Source organism: Sinocyclocheilus rhinocerous, unplaced genomic scaffold (assembly GCF_001515625.1).
Source record: "Sinocyclocheilus rhinocerous isolate Xijiao unplaced genomic scaffold, SAMN03320098_v1.1 scaffold144, whole genome shotgun sequence".
Lineage (NCBI taxonomy): Eukaryota > Metazoa > Chordata > Actinopteri > Cypriniformes > Cyprinidae > Sinocyclocheilus > Sinocyclocheilus rhinocerous.
The window spans coordinates 793,434-812,198 of record NW_015645650.1 but is presented as its reverse complement, the minus strand read 5'-3'; the positions used below and the strand labels follow the sequence as shown (position 1 = coordinate 812,198).

The 18,765-nt window shown below is 38.1% G+C and overlaps 1 protein-coding gene across 1 annotated transcript; it reads right to left on the bottom strand.

The window, feature by feature from the left end:
* Positions 1-3,781: 3,781 nt before the first annotated feature.
* dusp3a (dual specificity phosphatase 3a) lies at positions 3,782-18,358 on the bottom strand. Its single transcript, XM_016510751.1, has 4 exons — positions 18,286-18,358; positions 18,016-18,194; positions 11,166-11,392; positions 3,782-7,660 (listed from the first exon to the last, which is right to left on the bottom strand). Exons 2-4 carry the CDS (start codon positions 18,180-18,182, stop codon positions 7,452-7,454), a joined length of 603 nt encoding a protein of 200 aa, XP_016366237.1. The 5' UTR covers positions 18,183-18,194; positions 18,286-18,358; the 3' UTR covers positions 3,782-7,451.
* Positions 18,359-18,765: the final 407 nt, after the last annotated feature.

The window sequence follows — 18,765 nt, the reverse complement described above, 5'->3', positions numbered from 1 at the left end:
AGTGAGGTAGACATGTGGGGGCATGTTTGAACGAGGCGTTTTAGGAGGGCGTGGACGAGTCTTAACTTTTATAAAGAATATCTCTTTGGGTTTGAGACTTTAGTCTTTGCAACTTTAGGGATCTTATCTATGCACGAACAGCTTGTAACACTCCAAAGAGAAAGGAAAACTTGAAATCGCATCATATGACCCCTTTAAGAGAATATAAATACATGAAATGTTGTAATGAAAGTTGTATATAGAATTTAAATACATGAAATACATTAAAATAAATATTTATTCATTTTATTTTAATTGAATAATTATAATTTTTATTTAAATTTAAATATGTTTAATTAAAAATATAAATATTAAATCTATCTATCAATCCATCCATCCATCCATCTATCTATCTATATTTAAAAAATTACATTTACATTTAACATTTTATTGAAAAATGTATATATGCATGCATGACCTAAAATAAATATTTTCATTATTTTCATTTAAATAATAAAAAAAAAAAAATTGGCACTGATATAGCTGTTGCCGATGCAACCTAGGGCAAAGTGCACCTAGGGCAAAAGCTGCTTTAAACGCAAAGGATGGTCACACCAAATGTTGATTTAATTTAGTTTATAGAAGTTAATTGATAAAGAAAATCTATTTATGACATTATTTTTGACAGCATCCTCATTTTACAGCATGTTTACATAAGTGCCACTTTTAACAGTACTGAAGCTTTGCAGGTGGGTTTCTTGAAGCATCTTGGAGACGTTTGCACAGTTCTTCTGGATTTAGTCTGTCTCAGTTTGTTCTGTTTCTTCATGTTATTCCAGACAGACTGGATGATGATGAGATCAGATCTCTGTGTGGAGCACTGGCTGTTGTCAGACTCCTTGTGCAAACATAAATCTCACTGGAGTATTACAATTAATGGCAAAATGAGTGTTTGGAAATGTAAACTGATATTTCCTACTGACACACTACAGCAAAAGATAGAGATAACTGACTTAAAACAATTTTTTTAGCTGGTGAAAATACTAGTGTTCTAATCATTTCTGTATATTGATTTAATTGCAAACTGGAGTCAGGGAACATCCCAGCCTGCTCTGTGGTCCTGCATGGTTTGTGAGTGTGACAGGGAGGAGCCCCTGGACAGCTCTCTCAAAGGACCCCACAGCTGGGCTTGGGTAATTGCTGTGTGCACATGGTCATGGAAAGAGATCGGCCCTGGTGTCAGACCAATTGATTTGAGTGTTTTCAATGATCCTTGTGGATACATGAAGTCTGAGCTGGTCATCCCAGGTGCACAGAGCAAATGCTAAAGGACCTCAAAGACCATTCACATTTAAAATTGTCCTTTGTGATTCTGTGACGGAGTGTTGGATATGAGTATGTATTTGTGTCAAAAGAAAGTCTTATGTTAGTGTGCAGGTCATGGTACAAGGAGCACAGGACCCAAGAGGGAGATAGATTTATGGAAGTGTTTGTCTCCATCTGTTGGAGACAGACTCTAAACTCTTACCATAAAGCATCTTTCGGATATGTTTCCAATTTATGAATAAACATAGTGCATAAATAATATACATACTGCACTTCCATAAATGCATAAATATTCCCACATGCTGACCCAAAACCTTAAACCTACTCTCATATTTTATAATGATCTCTTCAACAAATATATAATACGCAGTAAAACATGATGCCATGCACATTAAATCTAGTTGTGGATGTAGTGAAGTCATTCATTTGCTCAGTCTTTGTAGATTTGCTGAGGCAAGTCAAATGTTGCATTAAAGTCTGTTCACAGCTGAACGTTACCCTACTTATCTCTGTTACCTAACAGGAGTAATTAGGGGCTGTTGTGAGCGCTTTTTCATGTGCCCCATTCTGTTGTAATCAAAGACCGCAGAGGCCCACAGACACGGACTGCTTGCAAAACACAAGGAGAACTAATAGGGTATTGTCATGCAAACTACCCATGTACATGAGAAATGAGTCCCTCTCATGCTCTAGGAAGAAATGCAAAAATAATTTATTATTGCATTGAGCAATATGAGTAATATGAGACAATGAAATGCAATTTTTATTCTGGCTGTGGAGTTTGAAAAGACAATACAAGAAAAAAGAAGGGAGAAAAAATGTGTTAGCAAGGTTGAGGATACTGTTTGATGGTACGCTTTTTTAAATCATTGAGTGTGTGTGTGTGTGTGTGTGTGTGTGTGTGTGTGTGTGTTACAATGTAATTCTTTACTATTCTTTTTTTTTATCAATTTAACATATGCCTCAGACATATATTTAACATACCGGTATACCTAAAAAAAACATACTAAAACCAAGCTTTTGAACGGTAGTGTATACTGTCACAAAAGATTTATATTTTGAATCAATTCTGTTCTTTTTTAACTTTTTATTTAATAAAGAATCCTGAAAAAAGTAGCACAGTTTCCAAAAAAAAATATTAAGCAGCACAACTTTTTCCAGTATTGGTAATAAATCAGCATATTAGAATGATTTCTGAAGGATTATGTGACACTGAAGACTGTAGTAATGGATGATGAAAATTCAGCTTTGTCACTACAGGAATAAATTCTACTTTAAAGTATATTAAAACAGAAAACTGTTATTTTAAATTTGAATAATATTTCTCAATATTACTGTTTTTACTTTATTTTTGTTCAAATAAATGCAGCCTTGATGAGCAAGTGACTTTAAAATATATATATATATATATATATATATCTTACTGATCCCAAACCTTTGAACAGTAGTGTACTGTGTATATATATATATACACACACTCACACAAATTGACAATAATATTTTTATCACCATAACTTTTTATATCACCTTTATAGTCACCCTAATATTTTTATAATAATTTGTAATTTCGGTTTTATGGGTTTAACAATGCATTCTCCCAGTTGGGACTCACTTAACTATGAATAAAACTAAAGAAAAAAAAGCACGTTTTAATTTTTGCGATTTATTTTCAGACATCATAAAACAAAAGAACATTTTCCAGTGTAAGAAAAATAACTGTGATTTAATCAAGTGCATTTCAACAAAGTGTCTGTAGAAGCTGTACACCTAGCTTTGTGAAGTGAAGACATGAATCAAAAATATATAATCCATCTTCAGGCTAAGGCTTTAAGGTGGGATGTTTAGACAGCCTGTGTCATGTGAATGCATTCATTTGACCTCCACTTCAAGCAATCTGTAATTCCTTTCCTGATTAAGTCAGATTAAAACGAAACCGTAAGTCTGTTGTTTAGTCACATCAAGCAACTCCCGAACTCAAAATGCAAAACATAATTTGAGAGAACATTTATTTGTGCCAAACCCTCCTGCCAAATTTGCAACTGCTGAGGTTTCCATGTCCTTTACAACAAACAAGTGGTCAATCATTTACAGTATCACATTACAGCAACAACACAAAGCATACAGGAGTAAGAGGCGGCACATAGACGATATAGAGTTACATGTAGTCAGCGGCGTTTGAGCAAGTGTGCACACATGAATACAACTATGTGCTTGTACACATGGACGATATATATATATATATATATATATATCTTACTGATCCCAAACCTTTGAACAGTAGTGTACTGTGTATATATATATATACACACACTCACACAAATTGACAATAATATTTTTATCACCATAACTTTTTATATCACCTTTATAGTCACCCTAATATTTTTATAATAATTTGTAATTTCGGTTTTATGGGTTTAACAATGCATTCTCCCAGTTGGGACTCACTTAACTATGAATAAAACTAAAGAAAAAAAAGCACGTTTTAATTTTTGCGATTTATTTTCAGACATCATAAAACAAAAGAACATTTTCCAGTGTAAGAAAAATAACTGTGATTTAATCAAGTGCATTTCAACAAAGTGTCTGTAGAAGCTGTACACCTAGCTTTGTGAAGTGAAGACATGAATCAAAAATATATAATCCATCTTCAGGATAAGGCTTTAAGGTGGGATGTTTAGACAGCCTGTGTCATGTGAATGCATTCATTTGACCTCCACTTCAAGCAATCTGTAATTCCTTTCCTGATTAAGTCAGATTAAAACGAAATCATAATTCTGTCGTTTAGTCACATCAAGCAACTCCCGAACTCAAAATGCAAAACATAATTTGAGAGTGTGAACATTTGTGCCAAACCCTCCTGCCAAATTTGCAACTGCTGAGGTTTCCATGTCCTTTACAACAAACAAGTGGTCAATCATTTACAGTATCACATTACAGCAACAACACAAAGCATACAGGAGTAAGAGGCGGCACATAGACGATATAGAGTTACATGTAGTCAGCGGCGTTTGAGCAAGTGTGCACACATGAATACAACTATGTGCTTGTACACATGGACGAAACAAAGAAGCAAAAATGCACAGACAATACTTCGCACCGATGCCAAAAATGCATCACTTTAGACACCTTAGTTTGTGTTATTAAAATAAAAACAAAAATATCACATATTGATAGACATAAATACAAAATGACCAAGCAGCATTGTGATTTACTGTTATATACTAATGACATAATTAAGCCATATAGTGGTACAACCATTTTCATTTAATCTTCCCCGTATAATTATATTGTTTACTATTTCTATGCACTGTGTAACATACAATCGGATACATATGAATAAAAGGCAATACATAGCAGGCCAGTTTGTGCAAACCACATGGTTTATCAACAGCAGATGGCAGTGTTTCTCCTTCCACAGATCCAGTTCAGAAAAGGGCGTGTTCTTCTTCATCTTCTGAAGCCTTGTAGCCAACAGAGCCGGCAAACACATCTTTATGTTGAAATTTCCAAATATGCGTATTCAAAATGTGTTATTGTTGCTTTTTGAGGTTAAAAGTTGCTGCTTAAATCTCTAAAAGCACAAGAAGATTTCAGACTGATAAACTCCCAGTTTGCTTGCCATTGGCACAGACCATCCTCATTGGTTCACGGTTTTTGTGACGGCACACAGGTTTCCAAAAGCTACAGTTGATTAGGTTGTATAAAGCCTAGGTCTCCAGATTATATTAAAGGAATGTTTATAGTTTGAATGCTTTCATACATATAGATATTTGTCCATTTTAAATGTTCTTAGACACACACACAAAAAAAAAAAATTATTGTGGATTAGCTACAGTAGTATGAATGTTGTGAGGTAGCCTGCAACAGTGTTACCTGTGAAAACAGACTTTGATCCTCTAATACAATGTAAATGATAAAATAATAAAGCCAAATACACCACTCTCCATCAAAGCGAAAAGAAAAACTGGATAATATATGGAAGTTTTAGCAAACAACTGGGTGTGTGAAACAAATGTGGTGTTTTTGGGTAAATGTGCCATGGCACTTCAAAATAAAATGGATGTTGACTACAATTTATTAGATATTTCTATTGTTAATAGATACTGGTCATACACAAATATTATGGACAGGTCATACATTCATATATGTCAACATCTAAATATGTATATACACAAGTATATATATCTGGAATATAGAAATATAAAAAAGAGGCATAAGTAGTGCTTTGTGTTATAATCTAGCCTACGATTTGTACTATATTTTCCTTCAGTAATAATAAATGTAGAGGCCCAGGGGCTATTAATATTAGATCAATAAAATTTGACAAGAGAAATGAGACTAATTCAAAAAGCTATGTGTTTGAAACGTTTGCATGCACTTATTCCAAATGAAGTGATGCTGGTTCTCCTTTAAAGAGGTCATATTATGAGAAATCTCATTTTTGGGTTAACTTTAAGACATCAACATTTTCTCCCCAGTCCAAAAAGACCATTTACTGAAGCCAAGCTACAAAAATGTCTCATACTGAAATTTTTGATGTCAAAAATGTGGATACTTTAACATACGACCGCCCATATTTACACATCAGCATAGCCAAACCAGTCCCAAAGAAGCTATACAGAGAAAGTAGGAAGGATACTGTTATTCCAAAACTGAATAAAGAGTCAAATGTGGGAAAGTTCTGCTGTTAAAGTCTGATCTGAATGGTTTGAACAGCACATTTCAATGCAGACCTTTTTGTGAATCTGCCGCAATGATGCTGTTATTGAACGATGGACAGCATAAACTATACCGACAACTATCAGTTACTCATCAATGTAACTCCCTTCACATGCAAAAAGGATGCTTACATAGAAGTCTTAAAGGCACAGCAGCAAAAACGGCCTGCTTAATTGGACTAACGTTATAAGTGGACCTCGGGGGAAATAATTAAATGATAAAAATAAGTATGATATGACCCCTTTAAAACCTGAAACAAGCCAGCAGTGCAGCAAAATGAGTCAATTCCAGTGCTAAAGTGATTCTGTTTTAAGGGCAAAGCTGAGCCCAAAGTAAACCTAATCTATTTCAACAGCTACCCTTAAAAATCTGATCTACACTCCACAGATGTCACTGACATGCTTCCTGCGATCTCTGAACTAGCAGTATGAAGGGGCACTGGGCCTCTGGGTTACAAACCTTGTGTAAGGGCACATCATTAGGCAGTTGGCATGGCAGAGGCTCTCCATCTATCGGACGTGTCTCTCTGGTCAAGGCTGACTGTGATCTTGTGATGGACAAAATGTGGCATGAGACTTGGCAGTGAGAGACAGTGATTCCAGAGTAAAGAGATCTAATGGGGCTGATGCATTATCACTGCTGCATAGAACCGGGTTGAACCTGTTTGTAGCGTCTGTTAAATCTGAGCTACAACATACATTTGCTTGTTGTAGATATATCTTGTTGATTGTATGCTACCATTCGGTACAAAGTGGAATGTTAATTTAGTGAGCGAAAGGGGTGTGTGCTGGTACAAAACAGTTTTGTCCTCCTGATTTATAATGCTGGAAAGCCATCAAAAATCTGGCTGTAGGTCTGTAAATGGGTTAAAAGTTGTATTCGACGTGCTTTTTTATACCTAAATATCATATTCTACCACATACAAATAGAAATGGGATGAGCAATCGCAGTATTTCTGTCAAATCGGAACCCATAGGATGATTGTGCTCTACTTTACATGACAACTGGGCTAATATGCTCCAAAAGTTGAATTTGTGAGATATACAAACAGTCGGGTACTGGAATGCTTCAGGTGTACCTAGTGAAAAAACAGAAGCTAATTATCATGGGGAATAATGCAAAAACAAAACAGTTGTGATGACATGTAAAATGCTGCCCTTGCTCCTTCTACAGCCTTAATTATTCAGATATGCCAGTAAATTTCCCTTTACCAGCCAGCTGGAAGCAAGGGTAATTATTCAGGACACTGACACCACCTTGTGTGAGTGTGTATGTGAGAGTGTGTTTGAATACACTTTGTATATCTCCATGCTTATGCTCTGGATGTATGCATACATTCTATTAATATACTTGGACTGGAAATAGTGCACACTAGTTTGACCGTGTGCCTGCATTTGTGAATAAATGTGGGGGTAGAGCACATTCTATCATTTGGTCTTCAACTTGCCCTCCTTTGCCAGCTTTTCGTTGAGTTGGCACAGCTGGCGCAGGAATCCATCATTTGGGCCGATCTCTCTCTTGTGTCTTACTGTACCCGTTGCAACTCGTACATCCATCTTGTGACGGAGCATGAGGTAAGCTATGACGATAGTGGGCGAACGGCTGTAGCCCTCACGGCAGTGAACGTACACCTTTCCTAGAAGAGTAGTAAGAAAAAACGGTTAAAAAAGGCAGGTTTTGAAGTACCTCCGAAGATCTCATTCTTTGAGGATACAAATGCAGCTTCTGCCGCAACATCAGTTCATCGTGAACGTTCTCAAATCAACCTTCAGACCAATTCCCCTCCAAACATGCAACCACACACATACACATTCATTATTGACCAGCCTACTCTCCTGGAGGAATTCACCTTGCAAGCCTCTGCTGTGCTTATTTGGCAGATGCAGCAGAGGATCTGAAACCTGATGCCTCCTCCGAACGCTTACTTACATTTTCCCATGAGTCTTTGTGCTGTTTATGTGTCAAGGAGATAACCTTCATTGATTCTTAAATCTCTGCTCCCTGTAGATCAATGTAGAGCTACGGCTATGCAAAACTACATATTTTTAAGGCAGCGGCTATTTGCACTAAGTGAAAATAGCATATTTTCTTAGCGATAGATGATATTTACACTAAGTACAAATAGCGATAGACACTAAGTCAAAATAGCTATAGATTCTATTTACACTGTTAAAATAGCAGTACTTTCAGCTATTTATACTACTTATGGCAAATTATCTGCACCTCAGTATTGCAGTACATTTTAAAACAGTATGCAATAATAACGTATTGAGTGTAAATTATCATTTTAATTCAAATTATTGGATTCCACCTTCTTGGGCCAATAAAGCCCTCCCTACACCTACCCTAACCCTACCCGATAGTTTATTTTCAACTATTCTTGATCATTTCCTTCATTTTTATTGAAAGTAAATGCCTTTCCGATGTGATATGAGATTTTGCAAAAGGCGGATTCGAACCCGGGGGGATCACATCAAAAAGACTACAGCACATGCTTTACCATCTACACCACTGGAGCTATTATTAGACAATCTTCTTTTGTAATGCTGACTCCCAAATTCCCAATCACACGTTGGTGGCCGAAGTTAGTGTAAATAGCTTCTGCCAACAAAGGGGGCTATTTGCACTTTGTAAAAATAGACACTCCCTATTTTTAAAATCAGCTGGCTAGTTGGTTTCTTAAAACATTAAGGGTGTCCTGTATAATTGTCAACATCATTTGGCAAAATTCACTTAGTGCACATTTAAGTTTAAAACAAATTAAACTAAAAAAAAAAAAACACGTCTCTAAAGGCCTGTTTACACCAAGAACTATAAATATATTAGCGTGCACGGCATCAACATACAATAACGTATGCACTCTCTGCAGTAATGTCTGCCACTTTTAATGCATGTTCTCTTTAAAGCAGGATGGATTCTGATTGATCATTCATCAGCTGAAAAAAAAATTGCTCTGAAAGTAATTCCAACAATATCGATACCCTGTGTCATTATCATTATAGTTACTGTGGAATCCACTATTCTCACAGAATTAGAATGATTATTAAAACTTTATGGTTACCTTTACGTTTATATTTAACGTCCTTGGTGTTTTCATTCTGCTGCCATGCATCTCACATTTTAAAGGGGTAAAAAATGAAAATTCTGTCATTAATTACTCAACTTCATGTCGTTCCATACCCGTAAGAACGTGGTTCATCTTCGCAACACAAATTAAGATATTTTTTATGAATTCCAAGAGCTTTCTGACCCTGCATAGACAGCCACGCAACTACCATGTTTAAGGCCCAACAGGGTTGTCACATGTGGTTGCCGCAAGCCCGCCGGACGCTCCTTCGTCGAATCCGCCGGCCGTGCCGTTCTCAAGCCCTTCCACCTCTGCTTACTCAAGCCGGCCTCCGCATACTCTAGGCCGCCGCTCACTCAAGGCCGTGGTGTGTGACGCTGTTTCGTTGTGAAAGCGAAACTACTTTGTTTGGCCTTCCAAAAGAGGACACGACTAGAAATCAGTGGTTAAGTTGTATTTACAACACTGTTCCAGAACAGTTCAACCCAAATATTCAGATGTGTCCAGCGCATTTTATGGAGGACTGTTTCCTGATCCTGGTAGAGTAGACTACAATGCCGGCTGTTCTGACTCACAGTCTGTAAGTACGTTTTTTATATTTAAAGAATTTGCCACTGACGATTCAAACGCAAGTTTTTTGGGCAGTGTAGAGTAGCACTTGTTGTTTGTCATTTCATATGACCCCTTTAAAATAGTCAATGTGACATTAGTGGTTCAACCATAATTTTATGAAGCTACAAAAATACTTCTTGTGCGCAAAGAAAACAAAAATGTAAAAAAAAACTGTATTCTACAACATTCTGATTCTGACACAGAATCAATGACAGAATTTTCATTTTTGGATGAATGAACCCTTAAAGTGCAAAAACTTCAGTTCTGTGTGAATGGTGCCTAAGAATGACAGCACTCTGAACTCTGGCCTCTCTATCACCATCTGTGTTTGAAATATAAAATTGCACCTCACATGCAGAGTTTTTTGTAGTCACTTTTTGACATCAAGGATGATGAATGATGTAAACCTGAAACCCCACAAAATCCAAACCAAGTACTCAAAATAATTATTTTAGGTTCTCTGTATATATGTGTAAAGAAAGAATACAGATTTTTTTTATGTGCTCACGTAACTGAATATCACATCAATCCTCTGCAATGCACTGTTGCTACAAAGACCTACAGTAAACTTAAAACAGGAACAAATCTAAAACTAGACGACAAATCAGCCATCGAGACCCACCCCTATGCAGAGCATATTTTTAAAACTGATTCAGTGTGACTCAGAGGCAGCGGGAGCACTCAGACCTTCATCCCTCCCACTGCTCATTGTGATTCAGCCAGCAAATTCGCCAGATGACATCAAGCCCACTGTCTGTCGTAAATGTCAGAGCTGAGCTCAGCCTCGCTACGAAGTGGCAGCATATATTCTAGAGGTTTTGTTTCAGCTTAAGCTCTCAGTGAAAAGATTAGTGTCCTCCCTCGACCCAGGCTTGGCGTCTGATTTACCGTTTACTGGGCTCCTGCTGCCAAGATGACTTGCAATTAAGATGCTTTATAATTGCTCCTCTGTGTTAGAGATGGCATAAAATCCATGCCATAAAAGATAGGTTTAAATGCACCAATTAAAACGACTGGTGTGAGATATCTAGGGATAAAATCTGTGTGTAGGGACTACCAGATCCACTTTGGGATACATTATTACATATACTGTAACATTTCAATAAATCCACTGTATTTTTTCCTTTCATTTTTTTATCCTAACTTTTTTAACTTGTGCAAGCTAAGCATTAAAACAAAGTGATGAAAAAAGAAAGCTGGCATAAGGGAAAAATAAGTAACTTGGCTTGTTAGAGAAAGGTCAAGTTATGAACGCCACAGAATACTATACATTCTAACTCTGCAAAGACATCGCTGGCTTCATACTTCATGAATTATCAAGAAACTGTGTCAAATGGACTGAACAAAATTTCTGTAATATCTTGGGATAGTTTTCTTTACAATCAGTTTATGTAAGTCTAAAGTGGGTATTTGATAAGAAACAAAAGCATTTACAAAAAGAGAAGAAGCACGAGCAGCTGACCTTTTCCATGTGCCAGAGCCTTATCGATGAAGTCTGCTGCTTCCTCAAAGAAGGCACTGATGTTGAACTGCTCAGTGTCATTGGCCTGTATGCCATGGTACGTGATCCCAGTTCCTGCGTAAAACTCTGCGTTGGTGTTCACATGCATGAAAGAGTTTCCCTCTGCGACATTCAGTATGTGTGTCACACCCAGCCGCTGCAGACGCATCACATTCTGGGCCACAAACCTGGGGAGCAGAAGCAGAACACGTGTCAGATTCACCTGAACCAAACAAACCAATTTTGTGATATCTTAAAGGGATAGTTCACCTAAAAATGATCATTCTGTCATCATATACTCACCCTCCACTTGTTCCAATCCATTTAGCTACCATCAACTGTTTGATTACCAACATTTTTCAAAATATCTTCTTTCGTGTTCAACAGAAGAAAGAAACTCCTACAGGTTTGGAACAACTTGTGAGGTGAGTAGATGATGACAAGATTTTCATTTTGGGATGAACTGTCCCTTCAAGCCAGTGTTGTAGGCAAGACCAGCTCATTTGAGTCAAGACCGAGACCAGAAGAGTGTTGAGTCTGAGTCAATAAAACCAAGACCATAAAAATATGGCCATGCTCCTTGAGTCCAACACAATATTTTTTTTGGTCTTGGTCTCGTCATGGAACATGTGGACTCGGTGTTAACCTGAACTCGACCCTCTTCTGGTCTCAAATGCAACCCTGTCTTAATGGGTGTTTGCTGACAGTGATCTAACAAATCAACCTGAAGTCGTTCATTTGCAATGAAGACCTGTTCACACAAACAGTGATAATTTAAAAAAAATGCATGGTAAACTGTGTCATGAAAATTGTCAGCATTCATTATTGGTGGCAAGAAATCTCAAACTCTTTTTGTAAGTTTGTAACTACTTTCTATTTTTTTAACAATTCACATCATATGAATTCATAGAAAATATTTTAGGCTTTGCCATCAGAGTCAGCATTATTCACAAATAAATTTCTTAGGGTATATTAAAAATTGATGACTTTTCTTGTGTTCTTTTCTCTCACTGCTGAATACCTTGTAATCATTCATTCTTGATAAAACAGTTACATAGCCCCTTATGTTGCGTTATGTAACTGTTTATCAAGAATGTTTCATGCATTTGCGACAAACAATGGCAATCTGCGTGCTCTCAGTTTGTAGTTCCAGTAAACCCAAGACCCTGCCAACCCCACCCAGAAGCCTCAACTATGGATCGGTCTGCTATGTCTGGTTTGAGATTGATTGGAGTGAATTGTGGAGCCGCTTTTAGTTGGCAGAGATGTCGGCCTATGTCAGAGGGTCCCTGGGGACAGCAGTGTTCTAAAACCAGAACAGACACACCAAGGAGATCTTGGCTGCTGCCCAGAGGCATACAAAGAGCCATAGGCGTCCAGCGTAGTGCCCAAAATAGGACTCTAAGTCCACAGAGAGAGAAAACAAGAGATGAGAAAAGAGATGAGCAGAATGCTCTGTCATGTAGTTGTATTGTCTCTATTTTGCTTGAGCACCTGGAACTCTTTCATGTTTGTCTCCTAAAAATCCAACCTCTTTATGTCTCTCTAGTCCGCTGCTCAGTGCCATCCACTGTGAGAATGCAGTAGCGGCTTCCTGGGGTGTTACGCATTTCGGGGGGAAGGGTTCATGGGTCCTCATATGGCTTGTTAACTGAGGGGGTTACAGAGTATTTGTTAAATATAAAAACAAAATATATATTGTGTGTTTGAGTGGTCCAGACGCTACAACAGTTTCAAAAAGAACCCCCTAAATAAAGATCAAGTCTCCAGGCCGTTTGGTTTATAACTGGAGGATGTAGCAGCCCATCAGTCTCTGTTTCTGCCAGCAGCGCAGGCTCTTCAGTGGTGATGAAGTGATGGACTCGGATGCACCGCCCAACACCCATAATTCAAACTCTCCCCCACGCCATAGGCGTCCAGCGTAGTGCCCAAAATAGGACTCTAAGTCCACAGAGAGAGAAAACAAGAGATGAGAAAAGAGATGAGCAGAATGCTCTGTCATGTAGTTGTATTGTCTCTATTTTGCTTGAGCACCTGGAACTCTTTCATGTTTGTCTCCTAAAAATCCAACCTCTTTATGTCTCTCTAGTCCGCTGCTCAGTGCCATCCACTGTGAGAATGCAGTAGATGAAAGACTGCACATATGGGATAATATAGATAATATATATATAACCTAATACAATTATAATACGTTATTTACACAGACACTGTATTTACACAGTGTAACGAATCAGCTCATGGGAAATATGAATAATTAATCATAACTAGTTATAATTAATTATTCATATTTTAGATCCGCTGTAGATATTTAGCTGACCTCTCAGTTTCTGCCAGCAGCGCAGGCTCTTCAGTGGTGATGAAGTGATGGACTCGGATGCACCGCCCAACACCCATAATTCAAACTCTCCCCCACTGAGATCCTGTCTATATGGAGCCTTTGCAGATTGTGGTCATATTTCTCCCAGTGTTTGTTTGTATGCGTGTATGCATGTGCATGAGAGAGAGAGAGAGAGAGTGAGACAGAGAGAGAAAGTGTTTGCTTTGCATCTTGTTCACCTGTCCTGCACTCTGTTCACTGCAATCCCTTCACATGCATTATTAATGTAAGTCTTACAAAGAGAGGTGTGCTATGAAGAAAGTGGCCCATTGCCCCATACTGCACCTTTACATACGGTAAATGGTCCAAATCGAGTACTAGCAAAATTCTAGGATTTTGTCTATTATATACAGTATAATCATAATGACTTTGTTTTACTAAAGACAGTATCGTTTAGATCATATCATACAGTCATAACACTAACTGAATAATAATCCCAAAGGTTTGGCACACTCTTATATCTGCACTTAATTTATTAATGTGCTCTGTAGTATTGGCAAGAATGTGAACGAACAAATCAGTGCAGTGCGTGCTGAACACAATGTGGACATTCAATCTTATCTGGGTAATTATGCATGGGATCATCTCATTTCAAACATAATTCTTTTGCAATATCAGTCCTAATATAATACTTTGTGCAATATAATACAAGTGCAGTAAGTACTCTTTTGTGCATACTGTGCATATGGTGTAAAAAAACAGCAGAATTTGTTGTGCAAGGTGTAATTGTATATAAAGTGTTTTTGTTTAAATCTAGATGACAGACAGACAGGATAGATAGATAGATAGATTCCATTGACTTCCATTCATACGCACGCGAATGTGTCAGACCAGAAACGCAAGCCCGTGCGAAGATATTTCAAGTTCAAGTTTGGTGAACTCTGACCTGCGAATTCACGTCACGTGAATGCGTGAGACCAATAGAAGATCAAAACCTCACAAAGTGACCTCTCGGTACAGAAATGGAGGAATCGCTCATTTTAGCAGTGTCACATCATCCTGCTTTATACAACACAACTTTAAAAGATTACAAAAATCACATAAAAAGAGAAGCGGCTTGGTTTGCGGTGGCAAGGGAAACAGGAGCGGATGGCACGTTTGAACAGTGATACGTGTAATTTTATGTGATTTTTTTATTACATGAGATTTGTATGTGTGCGTGTGTGTACTTCATTTCTGCGTCAAATCTCCCTCTACTTTCATAAACACACCAGTTGGAGATAAATTATATACTGTATATGAGTGACTGTTCCCTGGTATCATTTATTTCTTTAATAAATCAGCTTACATAAGCACCATTGTATTGGATAACTATAGAACAAGCACACTATCTCTTTGTAACAACAAATCAATTTGAGCATAAAATGATGTGCCTGACATCATGCGCCAAAATATCCTCACTAGTCATAATTATTTTCTATTTAAGTGATTACAGTCACAAGTATAGTTAATCAAGTACACACACTGAGGCCTGGGAATGGAGACTGCGTCAGAAGTTGTCTACCAGAGGAGATGTGTTTTCCATCAATGAGTGGGACGTTGGGTTAGCCAGTGGGGTCGAGCATCACATCAGGCTGCGAGACAACAAGCCATTCAGAGAATGCTCCAGGCACATCGCACCGGCTGATATCGAGGATGTACGATGTCACATTAAAGAGTTGTTAACAGCTGGAATCATTAAGGAGTCGAGAAGTCCATATGCATCGCCCATTGTGGTAGCCCGGAAGAAGAGTGGGGCCATAAGGATGTGCATCAACTATCGTACTCTAAACGCTCGTACAATCCCTGATCAGTACACCACACCACGGATCGCTGATGCCCTGGACTGCTTGGTGGGAAGCAAATGGTTTTCCGTACTGGACCTTCGCAGTGGATACTATCAAATCGCTATGGCGGAGGAGGATAAGGAAAAAACCGCATTCATCTGTCCCCTGGGATTCTTCCAGTTTGAGCGGATGCCACAAGGAATTACTGGAGCTCCAGCCACATTTCAGCGGCTTATGGAGAAAGCCGTGGGTGACATGCACCTCCTCCAAGTCATTGTATACCTCGATGACATCATTGTGTTCGGCCGCACACTGGAAGAACATGAAGAGAGACTGTTGAAAGTCTTAGACCGTCTGAGTGAGTGTGGGCTGAAGGTATCCATTGATAAGTGCCAGTTCTGTCAATCCCAAGTCCGGTACGTTGGGCACATTGTGTCAGATGCTGGAGTGTCACCAGACCCCACCAAGATAGAAGCTGTACTCTGAAATGTCATAAATATTTTAATGGAATGTTTACTTGATATCTGCTTAAAATATTTGAAAACCAAAATTGTGCATTATTCACTCAACAGCATGTTTGAAATAACACAATGGAAGATCTGCCAGTTATGCAAATCAGGCATGATTATTAGTTAATGTTGATAATCTCAAAATGGCCAAATATTGAACAGTTTATAAACCTAGCCAGAAAAAAAAAACATTAAATATTTCTCCTTTTTATCATTCATATTAGCCACAAACTACCTGGAAACAAATATTTTAGAGAACTAATCATACTGTTGTCATGATGACTGATTTTGTTTCTCAGTATCTTAGATCTATCTCAGGTTTTTGCAAACCATCTCTGAGCAACACACCTTTAGTATAGCCTAAGTGCAGTGACAGAATATGAATCTTTGACAGCAAACTGATTTGAATTTAAGAATCACTGGAGTGATTCTAAAGCAGTTTGTTTTAATTCTGAACGATTATTTTGATTAGATGCACTCAACAGCCATTTGATTTAGAATTCGATCCAAACTTTCTAATTTATACACAGTTCTTAAAATACGTTCCATAATGTATTAGATACTGATTACTGATTTTACTTATTTAAAGCTGCAGTCTGTAAGTTTTGCCTCTTTGTCGCCATCTCTGTTTGAAAACCTGCAATTGCAGTTATTTGCACAATTATCTTCCTTGCATGGGTTGTGCGTCAGCAGGGCTCCAGCGTGGATGAATCTAATGTTTTGAGGTGAATGTGTGGCTGTCAGTCAACGCACCGGAGTGGATACTGTACGTCGGAATCACAGATTCTAGCCTACGTCTTGGAATATATGACCCAAATAAGCATTTTCACCGGATATTGTCATCTGAACAAGTAACAAGTCTGCCACTTTTGTTCTGACCAACTGACGAAAAAAGCATTACAATAAATTGTGCTACCAATGGTGATTAAATCTAACAATCACCTAGCTCAAATCACATCAAACCGTGCAAATTATTATTATTATTATATTTTTCTCAAATTGTTAGTTAACAACATCAGCATTGCGTGACTATGAGTATAGTGTATATTAGCGTGTAGATTTCAAGTTCTGTACAGTCTAATCTCTAATTGTCATACCATTCATATAAAGAAATTCTTATATAAAGAAAGGCAAATTATTCTTCCTTCGAACTTGTTCTCTCGTTATTGTTCTCTTTAAAATACAAATCTTGTGTAATCCCACGTATGCTATCTGTAATCAGATGCACATATAAAACTGGAATATAATTTACAACTTTATGTTTACAGACGTGACATAATGACGCAGCAGCATGCTCGAATTTCCCGCAACTTCCTACCAGTACCACTCAAATAAAAAAAAACATTATTATACTTTTAGTTTACTGCACCAAAAACAATTTATATGTAAAAGCAATATGTCCGTGCATGTTACTTTAAAAATGTAGGCTATTCCAGGAACAAATCACTAACTATGTAATGATGATCTGATGCAAATTTTGAAATATGAAAATAAGTAGGCTAATGTAACCTGACTGCCTTTATAGACTTCTGGATTAGCTCAAAACAGCAAATGCAAACAGACTTGTCACAATTACACAAATACATATTTTTTAGCACATGATTTAAAAGTCATAAACTACTTCAAGAATGGTGCTGTTGAATCAACAGGGATTTTAAACAGCGCATCGTGAAAACAAATGACTAGTTAAACCCCCTTGAGGTTGTTTTATCGTTGTATGATAGAGGAAATATGCAATTAATGTGTAATAGTAACGGTTTAATACAAAGAAACACGTGACTGAGGTCGAACTGAAGCGATTTTGTAACGAGTGATCTCGAGATAGTATCGATAGAAGACGGTCGTGGGGAAAACCAGCTTCTCTTGCAGTCTGACTCAAACTGACTCACTGTTTAAACGTTAGCAAAATCTCCTGTGGCTTCGTGATTGTTCTCGTAGGCGGAGAGCTGCATGCTCCATTCACAGGTTTGTTGTTTTGCACCTGAACGCTGTAAAAGATTCAGTTAATATTCATTGAAAGGGTTTATTTACCTATCCGTTATACAGATCAATAGCCTGTGCCACAACCAACACATTTATCCAGCATTTGAAAGCAGCTTCCTGTCATTGTTTTCCTGCCATCAGAAGCACGCAAGTCTCCATAAGATCGCTGAACTTACGCATTGCCGATGTAAATCCTGGGAAAGACCTCGTTGAAATGTTGTGCTGGGAGGCTGTAGAAACCGCTGCCGTTGGACAGCAGCTTGTTGAGTTGTTCAATGGTCGCCTCGGTGTCTGGTACGGTGACTTCCAGTGGTCCCTTCGCGGGGCTGTGATGTTTCTTCATGCTTCAGTCCTCCTCCAAAAGCAAAAAAAAACAAAAACAACAAGTGTCTAGTGGTGAAGATGTCACGGCTTTCTATTCCCCAGCATTTTATTTCCCTCTCCACTCGGTGTTGTTAGCGTGCTCTCCTGAACGCAGGCAGGCAGACAGACACACCCGGGACTCGCCCACGGGCGGTCTGATGTGATGCTCCGGTGAGGTCGGTAACAAACAGAACTGGCAGAAGATGGCGACAACGCACCGATACACAAGTCATTGAGAGCTGCTTTAAAGGGAACATCACTCTCTCTCTCATCGAATCCATTCACATTTCTGACAGGTTAGACAGCATTTCACGTGTTCATGTTGCCTGTTGTGCGTAAACGTGTGTCTGTAACGCTCGTTATAGGCTACACGCAATCCGTTTTGTAACGCTCATTGATCTATTAACACTAGTCTATTCCCAAACATCAACCCCTCCCTTCATGTAAAGCCCTATTCGCACGGGATTAGTATTATCTGGAGACCTTGTGTGATTTTGAAATCATCCCCCCACATCTGAATTTCGTGTGGTGCATTCGCACGGGATAAGCGAAGCCTGTGATTT

What these genes read in the sequence shown, in the direction of transcription:
- dusp3a (XM_016510751.1), bottom strand. Translation starts at nt 18,182, where the DNA reads ATGAAGAAACATCACAGCCCCGCGAAGGGACCACTGGAAGTCACCGTA. An exon ending in AGGATTTACATCGGCAATGC is followed by an intron (nt 11,393 to 18,015) that starts GTAAGTTCAGCG and finishes TCTGCTCCCCAG; the next exon opens with GTTTGTGGCCCAGAATGTGA. An exon ending in GGCTCTGGCACATGGAAAAG is followed by an intron (nt 7,661 to 11,165) that starts GTCAGCTGCTCG and finishes CTACTCTTCTAG; the next exon opens with GAAAGGTGTACGTTCACTGC.